This window comes from Paracoccidioides lutzii, assembly GCF_000150705.2.
Source record: "Paracoccidioides lutzii Pb01 unplaced genomic scaffold supercont2.5, whole genome shotgun sequence".
Taxonomy (NCBI): Eukaryota; Fungi; Ascomycota; class Eurotiomycetes; order Onygenales; family Ajellomycetaceae; genus Paracoccidioides; species Paracoccidioides lutzii.
The window spans coordinates 93,796-113,437 of record NW_015440951.1 but is presented as its reverse complement, the minus strand read 5'-3'; the positions used below and the strand labels follow the sequence as shown (position 1 = coordinate 113,437).

General features: G+C 32.4%; 1 protein-coding gene across 1 annotated transcript; it reads left to right on the top strand.

The window, feature by feature from the left end:
- Window positions 1-1,568: 1,568 nt before the first annotated feature.
- Window positions 1,569-3,590, top strand: PAAG_02210 (hypothetical protein; the record flags this gene model as incomplete). The annotated part of the gene is made up of 2 exons (XM_002795458.1): window positions 1,569-1,770; window positions 1,864-3,590. The coding sequence occupies 2 exons, from the start codon at window positions 1,569-1,571 to the stop codon at window positions 3,588-3,590; spliced, it is 1,929 nt and encodes a 642-aa protein (XP_002795504.1).
- Between the last annotated feature and the right edge of the window lie 16,052 nt (window positions 3,591-19,642).

Here is a 19,642-nt window from a genome sequence, read left to right as displayed (position 1 = left end):
TGCCAAAATAGTCTCGGAATAATAAATATGTGTTCTGTTTCCAAGTTTACGTCCAAAGTCTGCTCTTTTGCAAGTGTGTGTTCCTGTTACTAAACTCCCTAACTTACTGGACCTCCAACATTCAACGTTTTCCCCATCTCAACCACAACAGCATCTCATCGTCCATGCAACTGTAGTCCCCCACCCGTACATCCGAAAGAGATACCACCCACCTCCTGCAAACAAGCCCTGTTTTCTTTGTACCAACGTCCATCCATTCCATCCTACCTCCACCCCCACCCTCTTCCTCCCCTCTTCCTCCCCTCTTCCTCCCCTCTTCCTCCCTTCTTCCTCCCCTCTTCCTCCCATCCTCTTACACACCCACTCCCCCACCCCGCCTCCCCTCCCCTCTCCTTTCCTCCAGCCCTCCTCCCTCTCTCCTGGCCAGTCGTATCAAAACTTATTTCCCTGCTTGTGCACATTCCAGCTCGCCAACCGTCGTACGAAAACAGACCATCCATACACAACGCGCCTCTTGAAAGCCCCAGTAAAACAACAACACTGCCCCGGAAATCAGTTACTCGGGCCCTTCCCCTCTCTACCATCTAACCGCTCCAACCACACTCAACAATTAAAATACACAACCGAAATACACACATCGCTTTGATCACACCACAGCCTGGTTAACACGAAAACCTACCCTCCCCTTTTCACTCAACGCCAACAGCGCCAAAAGGAAGCGTGTCCTTCCCCCATTTTCCTCCCTCCGGTCCGTCGCCATTTCCTGTCTGACGGCCCCATCCAACCCACTCCGTCCGGCTTCACAATTCGAATGCGCCAAATCTGGCCCTGGAGCATCGTTTGGATATTCTGGCATATTCACACGACTTATCTGGGTGGGCGGAGGCCTTTCGGCCGTCTCGCAGTGCCTGGTCTTGGTGGGAGAGGCGAGGCGTGAGTGAGTGAAGTGAATTGAGAGGCGTTCCAGTTAATTCAGTTTAATCGGCTACATTTGTGGTTTGAGACTTCGCCGCGGAAGGGGGAAGGGAGATAGTAAGATAAATCGGAGGGGGTTCATTAATAATAGGGGAAGTTTTGTTTCGCTATAGAAGGGAACCACGACGAGAAAAAAAAAAAAAAAAGCTTCACGGATTAAGGAAACGAAACGAAAGGGATAGGGATCTGGGGTTAGGGTTTTTTTTTTTTTTTTTTTTTTTTTTTTTTTACCCTTCTTCTTCTTCTTCCTTCTTTTCTTTTCTTTCTTTTCCCTTTTTCGTTATACTCTTTTATATCTGTCTCTTGCTACTTTTCGAAAAGAGTTATTTTGAAGGGAGGTCTACTTGCTTTCGATTTCCGGCGCATCGACATCGGACACGACCATTACTCCTGGGTTGGCTGCCTTTCTGGGCCCTGGACTTTTCGCTTCAAGGTTTGTTGAGCCGGCTACGAATGCTTGCTTTAGGGAGTTAGTGGTGTTCGCGGTGTCTTCCTTTCCCGCCTTTCCCTATTTTGTCTCTCATCACCCTCATCCGCCCTAGGCACATTTGCCAACATCGGTGGACTTGCTACTCCGTGGATGATCATTGGGAATGGACGCGCAATACCCGTTTGCCTCAAGAGAAGATATCTGGCGTGTCCAGGAAGAGGTGAAAGACCTCTTCGCAGTTCAGATTGAACACAGCGAGCGGATATCGAGACTGGAGCGGCGTCGAGACGACGATGCGAGGATGAAGAGTGTTTGGGGTCCGTTGTATTCGTTTTCGGGGCCTGTTGGCGTGGCTCACCATCAAGGTACGTTTGAGATCAAGCAAAGACATCTGTGAAGTGAAAACGTGAGAAATTATAAACTGAGGAACACGCTACTAACAGCTCCTTGCGGTTTAGAATCATCGTTTAACCCTACTGCTGAGCCATTCAAAGGGTTTGATCAAACACACCAACACGGTTTGACGGGAGCTCTACATCTGGAAAACTACGAGGAGCCCCGCCGCGGCGCTTCGCGGGCAAACAGCGTGCGATTCGACGAGAGCTCAATGTATTATAGCCAAGCAAACAGATCGGCTGCTGAGCTCATCCCATTGAGAACGGGAAGCGGGCTGGGAAGTCATCTGCTGACAGAGCGTTCGCTTTCGCATCGATCTGACGGGAAACAAAGCTCTTCCGGCCAGTCTCACCATTCCACCCTTACCAATGGTATGGGCTTCGAAGCCTCTCGTTTGCTTGGTAGCGCTAGTGGAAATGGGCCATCCGCCACTAATAACAATACTCCATTACAACCGCCTCCTGGACTGTTCATCCTAGGGCCCGTCCCGTGCATTATCCGTTGCTGGCTCACGACGAACTTTTCAAATGATTCATTACTTTACGCTGCAGTGTGCACAGGGTCGTATCGGTCTACTATTAGCGATCAGATGGTGCACAAGCTAGGTCTCGAGGCTGACGTTTTGGAGGAGGATGGTGTGCGAATTATTAAGCTTCCGGTCTACCTTCCTGAAGCTAGTGTCTACCAGCCGTCATCTCGCGGTGGTAGCCCGGCCCATCAACTCCCTACGCTGACTGTTCGATTCACCGTTCGCACCCCAGACCCGAATGACAGGAGCATACAGATTTTCTTGGGAAGTGATATTCTCCGCGCGCATAACGCAGACATTCTCTTCTCGCAAGATAAGATGTTAATCGTGGACAACGATCGGAACAAGATCTCGATACCGCTTGTGCGTCCTGAGGATGATTCTACGTTCAGAAGTCTATCCACATGCCCCGAGCCAATACCCGTTGCGACAGCTACACAACCTAATGGAGCTGTCAATGAGAAGAAAAGTGATCGACTACAGATGAACGGGGAGAAACTCACAACCACTGCCACCACTACCATCAGGCCCTCAGAACCAGAAATGCACGGAGCCGTGACATCCCCCGACCTGAAAACCGACAAACCTAGCACTCTAAGCGTCCGAACCTCCTCAGACTCCTTAGACATATACCAAGGCCGAAAACTCAATCGCCACTTCCCCTCCGATTCCTCCGACAATAGCCCCGACCAGCCCCACCATCTCAAATTCAGTACAAGTGACCGTCCCTCCGCAACCACGTCAACCTCTTCCGCCAAAACGGAAGTCAGCGGCGTCTGGGGACCCTGGCGCCGAGATCCAAACTCAGGTAGTAGGGGGGATAACTCTTTCTCATCCAACCCCAGCGCCAGTGCAGGCTCCAACGCCAACAGCCCTTTCATGTCTGCCTACCAACGCTCAACCCGCACGCGAAACATGAAGATTCTAAAGCCCTCCAAAACTGCGTCGTCAGGTAGCGCGTCGTCGAGGGCCGTTTCAGGCGGCACGACGGTGGCGACGACAGCTTGCTCGTCTTTATTTGGCGACTCGCGGTCCAGTGCTGAGGGGCATGATGGGGTACCGGTATCATCGTCCTCGCATGTGACTTCGGCAAACGGTAGTAGTACGAAGCCGAATTCGAGTGATGGCAGTGGTGCTGCTGGGGTTCCTTGGTCTAGGAAGCCGCGGTCTGCTAATCCAGTCGGTGGGGCGTCGGCGTTTGGGTGGTTGAATTCGTCGGGGGCGAAGAGGGATGGGGTTGGTGCTGAAGGGGAGAGATAGAGTGGGTGAGGGTTATGATACGACGTCTTAAATGCTTATGTGGTATATTGGTTGTGGGGTTGAATGGGTTAGATAGGGATAGGTGAGATGCGATGTGGATTTGAGAGAGACGCTGTAGCGTCACAGTCTGCAGTGGAATGGAAGTAGTATTAATCAGAGAGTTAACTATCAGGAGAAAGGAAATGTTAAAAGAGATAACGTGAAGTTAAAATGATAATTGATGGGTCAAATTTGATTCATTAAAATCCAACTCGAAGGCAAGTATTCCCAATGCGCCTCTAGTCGCTACCATACATCCCGTAACTACGCTATTATTACTCTCCATTAAATAAGGCTCGAGAGCTTCGTGGATAGACCCTTCTCATCTCGCTGTCCCTCTCTCTCCCCACCTCTCAAACCCCAGAATTCTCAATGCAACCTCCTCTTCCCACACCCACTCATTCTTCACCTCTCCAACCCACCCGGAAAACCTCCTGCTGCTTATCCTCCACTCCTCATCTCCGCACTCCAGTCCATCCCCATCAACTGAGAAAATGTATCACATTCAAAATCATTCATGAAGTCCTTCACTCCTTCCACTGAGGTTGCTCTAGTCCAATCATAATAGTACCACTCAATGCAGCAGGAAACTGCCTTATATCTGTCATGACAATTCTGATACCTGATCTTTGGTCATTAGAGACATTAGCATCCATCTTGCAGTCAAGGTTAAGAGTGTAAATGTATATCTCACTGCTGTCAATTATGAAGATATTTGTGAGATAATAGATGAAGTTGTGAAAGAGAGATTCATAAAATACAGCACAGTTGTCATCAGTGTCAGTTTGAAATATATTATAAAGTGCTGTTACAGCTGATTTAAGATTATTTTCAATAAGAATATTAGAGAATTCTATATTATTCTCAATTTATTATCATAAATATAAATATAATATTATTAATAATACTCAAATTAATTTTTCTTTTTTATCTTTATAAAATTTAAATAAAAATTAAAAATATAATTAATAAAAATATATTTTTATTTAAAAAATAGAAATTAATAAAGTTTTTATTATTAACTTTTAATACTTGATTTATATAATATAAAAGTTAAATATAAAAGAGATTAAATGTTAAAAAATATTTTTGTGATAATGTAAAATAGACTCTGTTCAGTCTTCTTGATAGTATAAGATTATAGACTGAGATGATTGATTGTTACAGCGCAGCTGCTTGTGTATGAATTAAGATTGATTCATTCTGCTATATTCTAAAGGTTTATTTATTCTGACCTCAATCATATTTGATGGCTTATGTTGATTTGATCTGATTCTCAATCATATCTGCTTTGAAACTTGATTCAATTCAATTCTCAATCACTTCTATATTTTCAACTGCTTGTTTATTTTTCATTTTAATTCTCAGTTTAGTATTTTTGTCACAGTTGTTTAGTTAAATAAATGAATTAAAACTGTTATTTTGTTATCATTCTGACTCTAGTTGAGTTATGATATAATACTAAACTTTTCTTTCTTATAAGTTTTGAGAATTGAGTAGATAGATTTTACATTTATATTTATATTTATATTTATGTCTATATCTATGCTTATATCTGATTAAACTTCACTAAATGCTTATAAATCTTTATAAATTTTTATTCTTCTTTTTTATTTTTTTATTCTTATCTTTATTATAGAAACTTTTTTTACTACTCTTCATCAGAAATTTGAAAGTGCTATTCAGAAGCTTCACAGTCAAAATCAATAGTTGCAGACTTAATGTCAATCTTTATAAACTAAATGCTAATTTTTACAGACTGCTTTAAACAACTATTAATTCTGATTTTGATTAAAGTTCTCATTGTCAGATCTCAAAAACTTTGCAAATCAAACTCTGAAATTTAATATCTGATTTCTCTCAATTAAAGTTAAACTATATGTTGATCAAACTGCTATTGAAGATCAAATTGCTCAGTTCTACTATATTTACTTGAATTTAGATTCAAATGTACAAGCAATGATTTTTTCTTAGCTAGCTCAAGTTGAAGAAACAGAAAATTAAAACTAAAACTCCATTTTCAATCAACTCTCTCATGTATATGATAATTCAAATAAAATAATTGAAATAGAAGACAAACTACATAGTTTAAAGCAGAAATCAAATGAATCTTTAACAGTCTATATGTGATGTCAAGACTCTATATACTAGCTCCTTGTCCTCACACTGCTTATCACACTGCTTATCAAAGCACTTTAGAATTAGATTCTCTAGGTTCTCATACTCACTAAAGCACTTATCTTCATATTGCTTACTAAAACACTTTAGAATCAGCATTATCTCAAAATTCAGCATTCAGAATCAGCACAGATCAGCACTTCTCAAAAATCAGTTCTTTAGCACCAGCACTTTCTGAAGAATAGAATCAGCACTTCATAAGAATTCAGATTATTACATTGCTATTTCCTCATTTCATAGAAGATTAGAGATAAAATCTATTGCTACTCATTTATGTATATAAACACTCTGAATCTCTAAAGTTCCTTTGAGAGATTCAATAATTAACTACTATTTAATTCTATATATATATTTCATTCATTACTATCTTCTTCCCTTCATAGTGCTTGCAGCACTTATACACCTCTTCTCTTACAACTTTAGTTATAGAGCTTCTCATACTTTCTTTTGACACTTAGTTTATCCACATTAGTGTCTTTACAGTTTCTAACCACTTTAAGAGAGGTTACCTATTAAGTCTATAATAATGAGTTCAAAATGTAATCTATGAGCTGATATTCTACATGCAATATTCAATGAAAAAGTGTGTGTAGAAAAAACCTCCTACAAACAATCACTAAATCTTACTTTAGAAAGAAACACTGAAGCACTTCTTACATCAATTGATGAAAAGATTCAGATAGTTTAACAAGAGCAAGAACAGCAAGAGATATATAAAAAAATCCTCAAACTACAACAAGTTAACACACTTAGTATAGAACTTCAAATCTCTAAGAGTAAGTAGCACAGAGCAGAGTCAACAAATCACACTATTAGTGTCAATCTCACTCCTTTCAAATCTCATTCTATATTAATTTGAAAACTCTCAAATGAGTTTAAGGCAAAAAGTTTCAAGGAACTAGAAGACTTTATCTTCTCAAGCTTTGTTTTTTATGCCTATCAAGGATATTACTTTGAGGATGATGATGACCACAAGATTCTTGAAGCAATAATACATTTTGATGCTAAACTGCAATAGAAATGATAATAATATTACATCAAACTAAAGATATTAATTACTTGAAATAAATTCTATAACTGAATTCATGTCAAGATCATTGACCTAGACAAGGCAAGCCAGGACTATGAGTTGAAGTATCAGGCATTGTGGCAATCTGAAAGTCAAATCATTCATGACTTTATATCTACTCTTCAGTTAATTGAGAACTATCTCCTTGAGAAATATAGTGATCATCAGTAAAAGATGCATCTATTTGACAAGATTCTGCCCTCTCTTTGTACAGAATTTAAGAAATATGCAGTCAAGTTGCAAGATCTCTTCTATAATGCTTTTATCATGAAACTGACTATTGTGAAGAGTAATATTTCAAAGACTATCACATTAGTAAGTACAACTACATAACAAAGAAGCACTACTTGCAAAAAAGATTCACATATAAGAAGTGCTCTGACATCTAATGTGATGTTCATGAAAGCTTCAAATACTTCAATGCAGACTGCAAGACTTAGAAGGATAAGCTCATTGAAGATAAATTCTCAACTTCAAAGTTTTCATCAAAGCTCTCTTTCAAATCAAATTCAAAAGAGGTAAAAAATGAATAAGTGTCATTTATGCTGCAATGACAACTCTCAATACACTCAAAAGTGAGCAATCACTAAGTCTATTCTTTCTTCTTCTTGTTCAAATTTCAACACTCACAAGAGATATGTCAATTCTCACTTTTATAGATTCTGAAGCTCAGGTAAGTTTTATTAATAAGTTCTGAATTAAATTATATAAATTATAATCAACAGAGTGCATATCATATAGAATAGAGGAATTTGATGATCATCAAACACACTCATTTAAAATCATTAATCTAGAGGTAGAAGTCTCAGATAGCAAAAAAACTATAGTCAGAAAATCTCACTTTTTTTACATAGTCAAACTTTCAAACTATGATATGATACTAAGATTTTCTTTACTCAAATAGTTCAATTCTCTCATTGATTGAAAGAATGAAGGATTCTATTTCTATCAAATATCAAATAATCAAGAAATAGCCCTGAGTGTGACAGATGCTGATAATGAATTACTCACTGACACTTCTGACTATGTACTTACAATAGTATCTGTTTCAATCTCACAGATCTCTGAGTCTTCTTCTGAAATTTCAACACTGTTAAAAGTCAGCTTACTTGCAAATACAGCTTTCATCAATGATCTGTCTGATTATGCTCAATCATATTTACATCTTTTCTCTGAGAAAGGCATGTTCAGTGCATCTGTACCTGATGCAGAGCACTCAATTGATCTCAAGAAAGAAGTCAGACTCTCATTCATATCTATTTATAATTTCTCTGAAACAGAGCTGAAAACTCTACAGAATTACTTAAATAGTACACTGAAGAGAGACTGAATATCTTCTTCTTAGAGCTTTACAGATGCTCTTATTCTCTTTATATTAAAGAAGAATGAAGATTTATGACTCTGTATAAACTATAAGAATCTAAATCATCTAACAATCAAAAACAGATATTCATTATCTCTTGTGAGTGAGATACTAGATAGACTCTCTGAAGTACAAGTCTTCTTCAAGATTGATCTTAAAGATGCTTATCACAGAATACACATTTAGTGCAGTAATAGATGAAAAATAGCATTCTGCATATGATATGATCACTTTGAGTATAATATTATATCTTTTGAGCTCACAAATGCTTCTATCATCTTTCAAGTCTATATAAACTACATCCTAGCAGACCTTCTTAACATATACTGTATGATTTATATAGATGACATTTTTATCTATTTAAACTCAATAAATGAGCATAAGATGCATATACAAAAGATTCTCGAATATTTAAACTGCATCAATCTGTTTGAAAAACACACTAAATATGAGTTTGTCAAAAATAAAACCTTTTTTCTGAAATTTATTGTTGAATCTCAGAGTGTTGAAATGAAATCAGATTGAATGACAATCATTACAGAATGATCAGTCTCAACTAGTGTTAAGAAAATTCAAATTTTTTTAAGATTTGCAAACTTCTATCACTGCTTCATTAAAAACTACTTCAAAATTAAAGAACCTCTCTTTGATCTCATGAAGATCTCAAAAAAGAAGAGACAAAAGCTGTAGTTCACATGAATAAAAGACACTCAATGCATCTTTGATAATCTAAAAGAACACTTCATATGAGCTTCTTTACTTGCTTATTTTGACTTAAGCTAAGAAACTCAGATTGAACTTGATATTTCTACAGCAACAGTAACTGTTATTATCTCTCAAAAACAAGATCATGATCAATGACACTTAATTACATTCTGATCTTGTAAACTTCTAGATGCAGAAATATAATATAATACTCATGACAAAGAACTTCTTGCAATTATTGCATCTTTCAAGAATTGATATCATTATCTGAAAGAGAGTCAATATTCAATCAGTGTTTATTCTGATTATGTCAATCTTTAGTATTTCATGACAACTAAAATACTGAATTGATATCAATCTAGATGAGCAGAAGTACTATCAGTATATAATTTCATTCTGCATCATTGTTTAGATAAACAAAACTCAGCTGATGAACTTAGTCACTATGCAGATTACATTGACTCTTTTAATGATGAAATTATATTTTTTATCTTGTAACAGAAGCTTCATCACAGTGTCAAACAGAGTTGAGAATTTAACTCTTATGAAAAACTTACAACTCTTGTTAACTGCATGTGAGTCTATGATCAAAAGCACATACTCTATATGAAATCTCTTAATCTCAATACTCTGAGCTCTAAACCTCTTTCAAATCTCATTTTGAGTGTAGATTCTCTCTTATCACTGTATCAGATGCTCATTCATAAGCTCATATCATATTCATTGAAATCACTCAACATGCTGATCAGAAAATCTCTGAGAGAGAGAAATTTAGTTTCAAAGAGACATTTTAAGAATTGAGATATTTTCAGACTGCTGGTTAACACTGCTATAGTTTTTGAATTAATATATACAGATATATCAAAGTCTCTCACCTCTCTTCTTATTAAAGTATAGGACTCACACTTCTTTGCAATAGCAAAAAAGCAGAAGATAAGAGATAAAGATATAATTTTAAGTAGTAGCATATTCTGAATTATCTCAAAAGATAGTCTACTTCAGACAAACAATAGAGTCTATATTTCACTGCAACAAGTGCTGATCAAAGAGATAATTTATATTAATTATGATGACCTACAAGAGAGTTATTTTGACATAAAATAGTTCATTAAGTGTGTTTAAAATAAGTACTATTGATATGATCTTACTCAGGATATCACTAAACATATTTATACTTATGATACTTGTTAGAAGATGAAAGTATACTGTTACAAACAGTATGATAAACTTGACTTAATTTTAATATTAATCAATTCATGATAAATCATCACTATGAACTTTATCACTAGCCTCCTGATCATCATCTGACTAGATAAAATCTATAATGCAATTCTTGTCTTAGTTGATATTTTAATTAAATATACTCTGTACATTTTATATACAAAAGATATTACTGCAGAAGGCCTTGCAAACATTATCTATACTTATATTTATAGCATCTTTGATATCTTTGAAAATCATATTTCAGATAGAAGAACTCTTTTCACAAGTCAATATTGATTAACTCTCTGCTATCTATTTGAGATCAAATGAAGGCTATTCACAGCCTTTCATTCACTGACAGATAATTAAACTGAATATTAGAATCAAATACTGAAGCATTATCTTCAATACTTCATGAATCTCCATCAAGATGACTGGGGTAGATAACTGCCTTTAGTGTAGTTTATTTATAATAATTCACAACATAGCTTAATTAATAAAGTTTCAGCTTATGCACTTCTCAGCTACAGATCTGCTCGCTGAATTGATGTTAGTAATTCACTCTATTCAAGCTCAATTGAGACAATTGATCAGATCAAAGAAATACAAACAATATAGAAAAAGATTCAAAAACAGCTGAAGAAGATTAAAACTACACAAAAGACATACTCTAACTTCAAACATAGTGCAAAGTGTTTTCATATGAGGGACTAAGTGCTTCTCAATGCAAAGAATTTCCACATGCTTTGTCTCACTAGAAAATTGAATTATAAATTTATTGACTCTTTTCAAATCATTGAATTTTAAAATATATAGATATACAAACTCTCTCTTTCACACTTAATGCATAATATTTACTCTGTCTTTCATATCTCACTGCTTGAATCTTACAAAATGAGAAATGATACTACTTTATCTCCAGTATCAAAGCTAGTGAATAATGAGAAAGAATTTTAAGTTGAGAAGATATTAAAGAAAAAGAAATACCAGAGTAAAGAATGATATCATATACACTGAAACAGCTATAGATCTTTAGATGATATATAAGAACCTTTTGAAAATATTTAAAAGACTGAGATATTTGATATTTTTGAACAACAGAAATCACAGTGATAAGCATGCTGAACTCATTCTGAAAAGTGCACTAAGCTCTAATTCTTTCTCATGCATATACTCTTTTCACTACTTTTTCCCAGATGGGTTTTTTTTTATATGGTTTTAATAAGGCAAGCAAGGCATTAAAAACCATCAAGTCTTCAAAAAAAATTCATTTCACTATTGTCTGAACAAGTCAAGAGCTCAGATGTACATCTCTAGTTCTCTCTGACTTAATTTCTATTCACAATCATCACAGTCATCATATGCTGCTCAGAAATACAAATTCTTCTCTTTTCAAGCTCAATACTCTTTTTCTTAGTCAACTCAGAGTTCTTTATCTCACACACAACTTTTTTCTCTGTATTCTCTCACTTTTCATTCTCAGAGAATGCTATCAGCACATTTGCACTCTTAATTCAGTACTGAGCACAACAGATAATATCAATCAAAATAGCAGTATGAGCTTTTGCTGAATGAACAGCATAAGAGAAAGCTATCAACACTGCTATCAGATATAGCAGTTTGATTTGATAATATAAGACCTTCACTGATCTTACTCACTATGCAAAGAATAGAAAATCTTAAAGAACAAGTAGCTAACTTAACTCAGAAGAAGAAGCAAGCTAGACAAATAATTATCAGTCATCACAATGAGCAAAGAAGCTAAAGGTGTACTATACTTACTTAAATATATAGCTTATACATAAGGCAGCAAGGATCACAGTGTTTTTCATGATGAAGATAATCACACATCACAGACAAACTACTTAGCTTGAGCAAGCATTACTCATAGAGAATATCTTTAAAATAAAACCAGTCATATGATCAAACAATTATAAGCTATGACTTAATAGATCTGTCAAACTGTTATTATACATATGATGATGTCAAACACACTAAAAAATAGAAGAGCTTACTTAAAGAATGCAGAAATTGATTCCGTCATATTGACAGAGATAAGAAAAATGAGAAAAGCTTCAAGATCAGAGATAGCAGCAACTGCAAAAAATCTATAATAATTCTAATTATGAGATTGTAAAAAAAAAAAAGTTCAAAGAGTAAAAGATACCTTCTCTCTTTATTCTTATAGCAATAAATACTTTTATAACAATTACTTCACACAATCAGTCTCTTAATATCACTGAATAATTATCATAAATATTATTTTCTATATCAATAAACACTTTATACTCATATCTCTATATCAACCATTTTTCAGAGCTGCTGAGATTAGTGCCTATGAAATAATGAGCAACTATGATATCAAGACTCTCTATACTAGCTTCTTATCCTTATACTACTTATCATACTGCTTATCAAAGTACTCTAGAATCAGATTCTCTAGATTCTCATACTCATTTACTAAAGCACTTATCTTCATACTGCTTACTAAAGCACTTTAGAATCAGCATCTTCTAGAAAATCAGCATCATCTCAAAATTCAACATTCAGAATTAGCACAGATCAGTACTTCTCAAAAATCAGCCCTTTAGCATCAGCACTTCCTGAACAATAGAATCAGCACTTTATGAGAATTCAGATTACTGCATTATTAATTTCTCATTTTATGAAAGATTAGAGATAAAATCTATTGCTACTCATTCATATATATAAATACTCTAAATCTTTAAAGTTTTTTTGAGAGATTCAGTGATTAGCTACTATTCAATTCTACACATATATTTCATTCATTGCTATTTTCTTCTCTTCATAGTGCTCATAGCATCTATATACTTTCTCTCTTATAACCTTAGTTATAGAGCTTCTCACGCTTTTTTTTAATACTTAATTCATCTACCTTAGTGTCTTCATACTATATTACTAAGTTTGAATATATTCTCTATGAGATCAGAGCTCAAAAATAACTAAATTCTTTAAAAATATCTTAATTATATTAAAATTTCAGTATATTAATTTGAAATCATCTAGATTAGCAGCTAAATATTTCTTGAATATATAAAAAATATTTATATATTATTTAGTAATTAGTTTTCAGTTCTTTATATTTATTTATATCATAAGCTTACTCTGATCACTTTGATCACCTTGATCATTATAAATATCATGACTCTATGAATCTTAATCAGATTCAAGTTAATGTTTTTGATTTTTCAGATGATTCTTTATCACATACTTTATCAATTTCACTCTCTCAACAGGAAAAATTCTATTAAAAAGACTATTGTATACACTGTGAATCTCATAATTATTAAGTTGAAGATTATTATTTTTATTTATATTTTTCTAAACTCTATCACTATTAAACTATTAAAAGAATTCCAATCTTTAGATAAGAGTTCAATAATAACTCTAATATTAATAAGGTATAAAAAAATATCTATAAAAATTTAATAAATAATAATTAAAACAATTAGTCTATTGATAAGCTTAATGAATTTTTATTTTACTCTTTTTTTGCTTCTAACATAGCTGCTTGAGAATAAGTACTTTTTCAAATCAGAGGGTAATATTACAGTACAGCTACTTGTATATGAAATAAAATTGATCTACTCTGCTATACTTTAAAAGTTAATTTATTCTGCTATACTTTAAAGATTGATCTATTTTAATTTCAATTATATTTAGTTGTTTATATAAATCTGATTCAATTTTTAATCATTTCTATATATTTAACTGCTCATTCATTCTTCATTTTAATTCTCAGTTCAATATTCTTATTACAGCTACTTAGTTAGATAGATGAATTGAAACTATTATCTTATTATCATTCTAACTCTAGTTGAATCAGGACATTGATAAATATAACTATCTAGAACAATAGCATAGCAATTAATCTCATAATTACCTTATATATGAATAATATGTAAATATGAAAATCATCTAGCAATAGTGCTAAAAAAAAAAAATTATATTAAAAAAAGAGTTATATAAACATAGTATTTTTTAAATTCATCTTTTAAAAATAATCTTAATATTTTATCTAGATAATTTATCTAGCTAATAATTAAATATCTATTTCATCTACATCTAGATTGAAACTGTGAGATAATATTAAAATTAATAACTTTTTTACTCTTTTTACAGTAGATTTTTAGATAAAAAATCTCTAAAAATTTTTATTTACTTTTGTTTTGAATCTCTGAAAATACTACTAATATATTAGAAGTAGTTAGAGATTCTAACAATTTATAAAAATTAGATTAAAATATAATAATTTTGATTAAAAGAAATATGAAATCAAAAGAGCTTATAATAAAGAAATAATTTTTTACGACAATTATAAAGAACTCAGATTAAATATATTAAAAAATTACTCATCTTATAAATAAAGTAATAGATATTCTATAAAGGGTTAGAATAAGTAAAAATATGTAGAAAAAGCAAGTGAGTGAAATTGATCAGCAAGTGAACAGCTTGATATAGAAATGAAATATATTTATAGCAGATAGTGAATTCTTTAGTCTTATAAATCAGACTAGTAAACAATTAACAGATGTAATAATTAATCAAATTTAATGACTTAAATCATCTCATTAATGAGAAAAAATTAATATTTGAAAACTATTTTATATGAATGAAATGCAAGTTTACATTTCATTCAAAAGAATCAATTTTCAAATATCAGTTCTTTTTCATTGATGAGGTGCTTAAAGTCATCAAGTTTGATTAATTATTACATCTGTTGATTGTTTATCAGTCTGATTTGAGAGACTAAAAAATTCATAGTCTGCTGTAATATATTTAATTTTTTTACCAAGCTATTTACTTGTTGGTCAAATTTACTTATTTACTTTTTTACTTATTTTATTCTATTTTAATCCTTTCTAAAGTATTTCATACCTTATCTATAAAGCTAGCAATCTTTTAATATACTCAATTTAAATTTTTTTCAATTATTATAAAGAAATATTCCTTTAATATGAGATTTTTTGACTTTATATTTCTTTCAGTCAGGGTTATCATATCTTAGTCTGATTTTCAAAGATAATTAAACTCTATAACTGCTTTTAATATCTTTCAAAATTAGAGGTTCAAAAATAAAAGTAGATAAGAATTCTCAGAGATTTTTTATCTAAAAATCTACTTTAAAAAAGGTAAGAAAAGTATTTAATCTTAGTATTATATTATAACTTCAATCTAGGTGCAAATGAACAAGTGTTCAATTGTTAACTAGATAAGTTATTTGAGTAAATACTAAGATGATTTCTAAAAGATGAGTTCAAAGAAGGTTCTGTTTATATAGCTTTTTCTTAATACAATTACTAAGTGATTGCTATATTTATATATTATTCATATATCAGATAAATGCAGAATTATTTACTGTTATTTAGATAGTTGCAATAACTAATCACCTTGATCTATATAATTATACTATCAAGAAGATTAGATATAAGTCTGTTTTACATCATTACATTCAATTTAAAGAGATTGATATTTAGTCTGCAACTATTGATTTTGACTATAAAGCTTCTGAATAGCACTTTTAAATTTTTGATGAAGAGTAGCAAGAGAAGTTTTTATAATAAACATAAGAATAAAAAAACAAAAAAGAAGAACAAAATTTACAAAGATTTATAAACACTTAATAAAGCTTAATTAGACATAAGTATAGATATAGATATAAATATAAATATAAATATAAATATAAAATCTGTCTACCCAATTCTCAGAACTTATGAGAAAAAGAAATTTAATATTATATTATAATTCAACTAGAATCAGAATGATAATAAAATAACAATTTCAATTTATTTATTTAACTAAACAATTGCAATGAGAATATTAAACTGAGAATTAGAATGAAGAATGAATGAGTAGTTAAACATATATAGATGATTAAGAATTAAATTGAATTAATATGAGTAACTGAATATGATTAAGATCAGAACAGATCAATCTTTAAAGTGTAGCAGAGTAAATCAACTTTTAAAGTATAATAGAGTGAATCAATATTATTCTATATACAAGTAGTTACTCTGTAATAATCTATATATAAACTGCTCACTATCTTTAGAGTATGTCTAATCAAAATAACTAACAACTGCTCAGTTGTAAAAGAACTTCTGTAATCTGAAGCAACTATGAAGAAACTTATATAATTTAAAGTAATCATAAAAATACTTCTATAAGAAGAAATAATTATAAATTAATATCAGTTACATTATCACAAATAATGAAAAACAGAAATGAAAATTGAATAAAAAAATTGAAAAGCTTTAATTGCTGAAGTAAAAGTCATATAATATAGAATTATTTATATAAGCAAGAGATAAAAATGAAAAAAGTAGATACTAAGAATATTATTATTAAGTTAGAAAAAAATTAAGTTTGAAAGAAGTTTTTTTCTTAGAAAAGATAATTATACTAAAAACTTTGAATATAAATAAGCTAATAAGTAAAAATTCTTTTATTATATATATTAATATAGCTTTTAATGAATATGTTATTTTTATAAAATCATTAGTGAATTCTGAACTAAATTACTATATTCTTATCAACTTGAGTTTTGCACAAAGATATGTCAGACTTTTAAAAATAAGTTTTAAAGAAATAAAAAAAATTATCAGATTATGACCTTCAATAATTGAAGAAAAACTCAGATTATAAAAGTTATTTCTTTGCACTTATGAATAGATGAAAGAAGGTTTCTCAATATATCAATACTGATAATAAATATGAAAATACTAATATAATTTTAAAACACTAATATAATTTTAAAACAGATTTAACTAATAAAGCAAAAGCTATAATTAAATATAAAAAATTAATATATAGTTTGATCAAGTGCATGAACATCAGCAGATAAGATATCAGAAAAATATAGTATAGTGATTTTAAAAAAAATTTTAGAGAGATTAATGATAAAGCTAGAGCATTAACAGAATATATACTACTATGATAGACTTATAAATGAGAAATTCAAATATGAAGTGGTTAAAAGAAGTAAAATTATGAATAAATCAGATAATTTATAAAAAAAATTAACTTTTGATTTTGAAAAGATGATGCTTATTAAAGATATTACTTTCTATCAGTATGAGAAAGTGAGAAGTCAGAGATCTTTATTTCAAGTCTTAGTAAAATAAATCACATCATTGAAAAAAAAAATTATTATTGATATAGAACTGAAAAATAAAGAGATAAATAATAAATATCTACTAAAGAACTATAAAAAATTTTATAATATTTTTTTAAAAGCTATATTTGATCAATTATCACTTTATCAAAAAATAATAAACTATAAGATTAAGTTTGAGAAAAGAGCTGATTTAAATAAAGCTATTAGTTGTAAAGGGTTAAGCTCTAAGAACTAGAGGCTAGTCCTCCTATATAACAAGAACAAATTGCTTGAGAAAGGGAAGAAAAGAATGAGATGAGAACTCAAGCTTAAGCAAGCTCACATAGCACAATCATGTGCGCATGTGTGAATGATGGCTAGGCTGAGTCAGCCAGCCAGAGCAAATCTAAAGGTTCAATTTCTTATAATACTCTTCTTCTCCCTCTTTGTTGCAGGCCTTTACAACTATTTAAAGTCCTTTTTACATCTAATTTTGCCTGCTGAGAGGCCTCTCAAGTGTTCAAGACCTTCACTTCTTATAGAAGACTTATATCATTTCATGTAGACTCAGCTCAATTTACTCATTTAATAAAATATTACTTTTTTCTCTGGTAGATTTATTCATTCTGAATTTCCTCAATCTCAAACTCAGGTCCTTTCAGAGTCTCTATAGCAGATGATTGTTAGTCAGTTTGTCTCTGACTAGGCAGGGAATCTGTCACTGCAGCATGTAGAAGCTTTACATTAAAGATATTGTGAATGCTGAGTGAGACATTCAGTCAGTAAGTATGAAATTCTATCTTTTCTAGCACAGTATATTGATTGTATTTCACATCCAGCTTCTTGCACAGATGATTAGTTCTCATGTTCTCTAAGCTCAATCAGATCTTATCTCCAGGTTGAAAGCTTGAAGCTGAGTCTCTTCATCTATTTATGTATTTCTCTTGAGATTGCTGAGCATTTATCATTTTTACTTGAGCTCACTTCAACACTTCACAAACCTTCTTCATATAATCATCTGCAAACTCAATGAGATTACATGATGTTTCAATGAGAGGTGCATCAGCTATATCAATGGAAAAGACATGGAAAAGATGTGTTAAAAAGAATGAGCTCACACCTGTTGAGGCAGCATCTCTATTATTGATAATCAGCTCTGCTAGAGAAAGTCATTCATACCAGTCATTCTGTTGAAAGCTAATGTACTTGTGTAGGTAGATTTTCAGAGTTTGATTCATTTACTCTGTAACTCCATCAGTCTCTGAGTGATAGACTGTGAAGAGTTGTCTCTTAATGTCTAATTTCTCACACATCTGAGTTCAAAACATGCTTGTGAAAGCTGACCCTTGATCTGACAATATCATCTTAGAAATGTCATGTTGAGAGATAATGTTGTGAAGAAATACTCTAGTCACTGTCTCTGCATTAGTTTTCTTAACTGCTTTTAATATAACCTCCTTGATTAGTCTGTTCATTATAATCATGATATTCATGTATTCTTTAGAGCTTGGTAAGTTCACAATAAAGTTCATGAAAAGCTCCTGTCACATGTGTTCAGGAATGAGGAGAGGCTTAAGCAGTCTCTGACATTGATCTCTTCATGCAGTGTTTGATCTGCAAAGATAACAGTTTCTGATCATTCTTCTCACATCAGCAGCATAGCCTGACCAGTAGAACTCACATCTTAGAACTTCTGCCATTTGCTCTCACCCAGAATAACTGCTAAGAGATGAGTCATAAGCCTCATGCACTAATCTGATTCAAAGAGATTTGAAGTCTGGCACTCACTTACAATCTCAAAAGAGAAGCTCTCTGTTCTCATTTAAAGAGTACTCAGAGATAAAGATCTTAATGCTGAGTTCAGAAGAAAATCTGAATCTTCTCTCATGAAGAGTTTACTTCAGACACTGCAGAATCTTGTCATTTTTGCAGGTTTCATTTCACTGAGCTTGAAGAGACATCTTAGATTTCACACTGGCAGCAGCCACTATTGATTTCATTTCAGATGTTAGTACATTAAACTTAAGTAGTTGAGCTTGTCTCTGCTTGATTCTCTCATCATCAGTGCTCTGTGGCATGTTCTGCTCTCTTCATGATAGAGTATCTGGTTCAGTATTCAACTTCTCTGACTGGTAATCAATTCTGAAGTTGAATTGATAGAGAATATTTATTCAATGTAGCTGTCTTTTATTTAGTCTGTGTGTAGTCATGAAGTATTCTAGATTCTTATGATCTGTGAGAATCTTGAATTCCTTTACACTTTGTAGCTCAGCATTCTATTTCTTTAAACACTCAATTATCACTAATAACTTCTTATCATGAATCTCATAGTTGCATTCTGCAGGTGAATACTTGCAAGAGAAGAAGGCACATGAGCA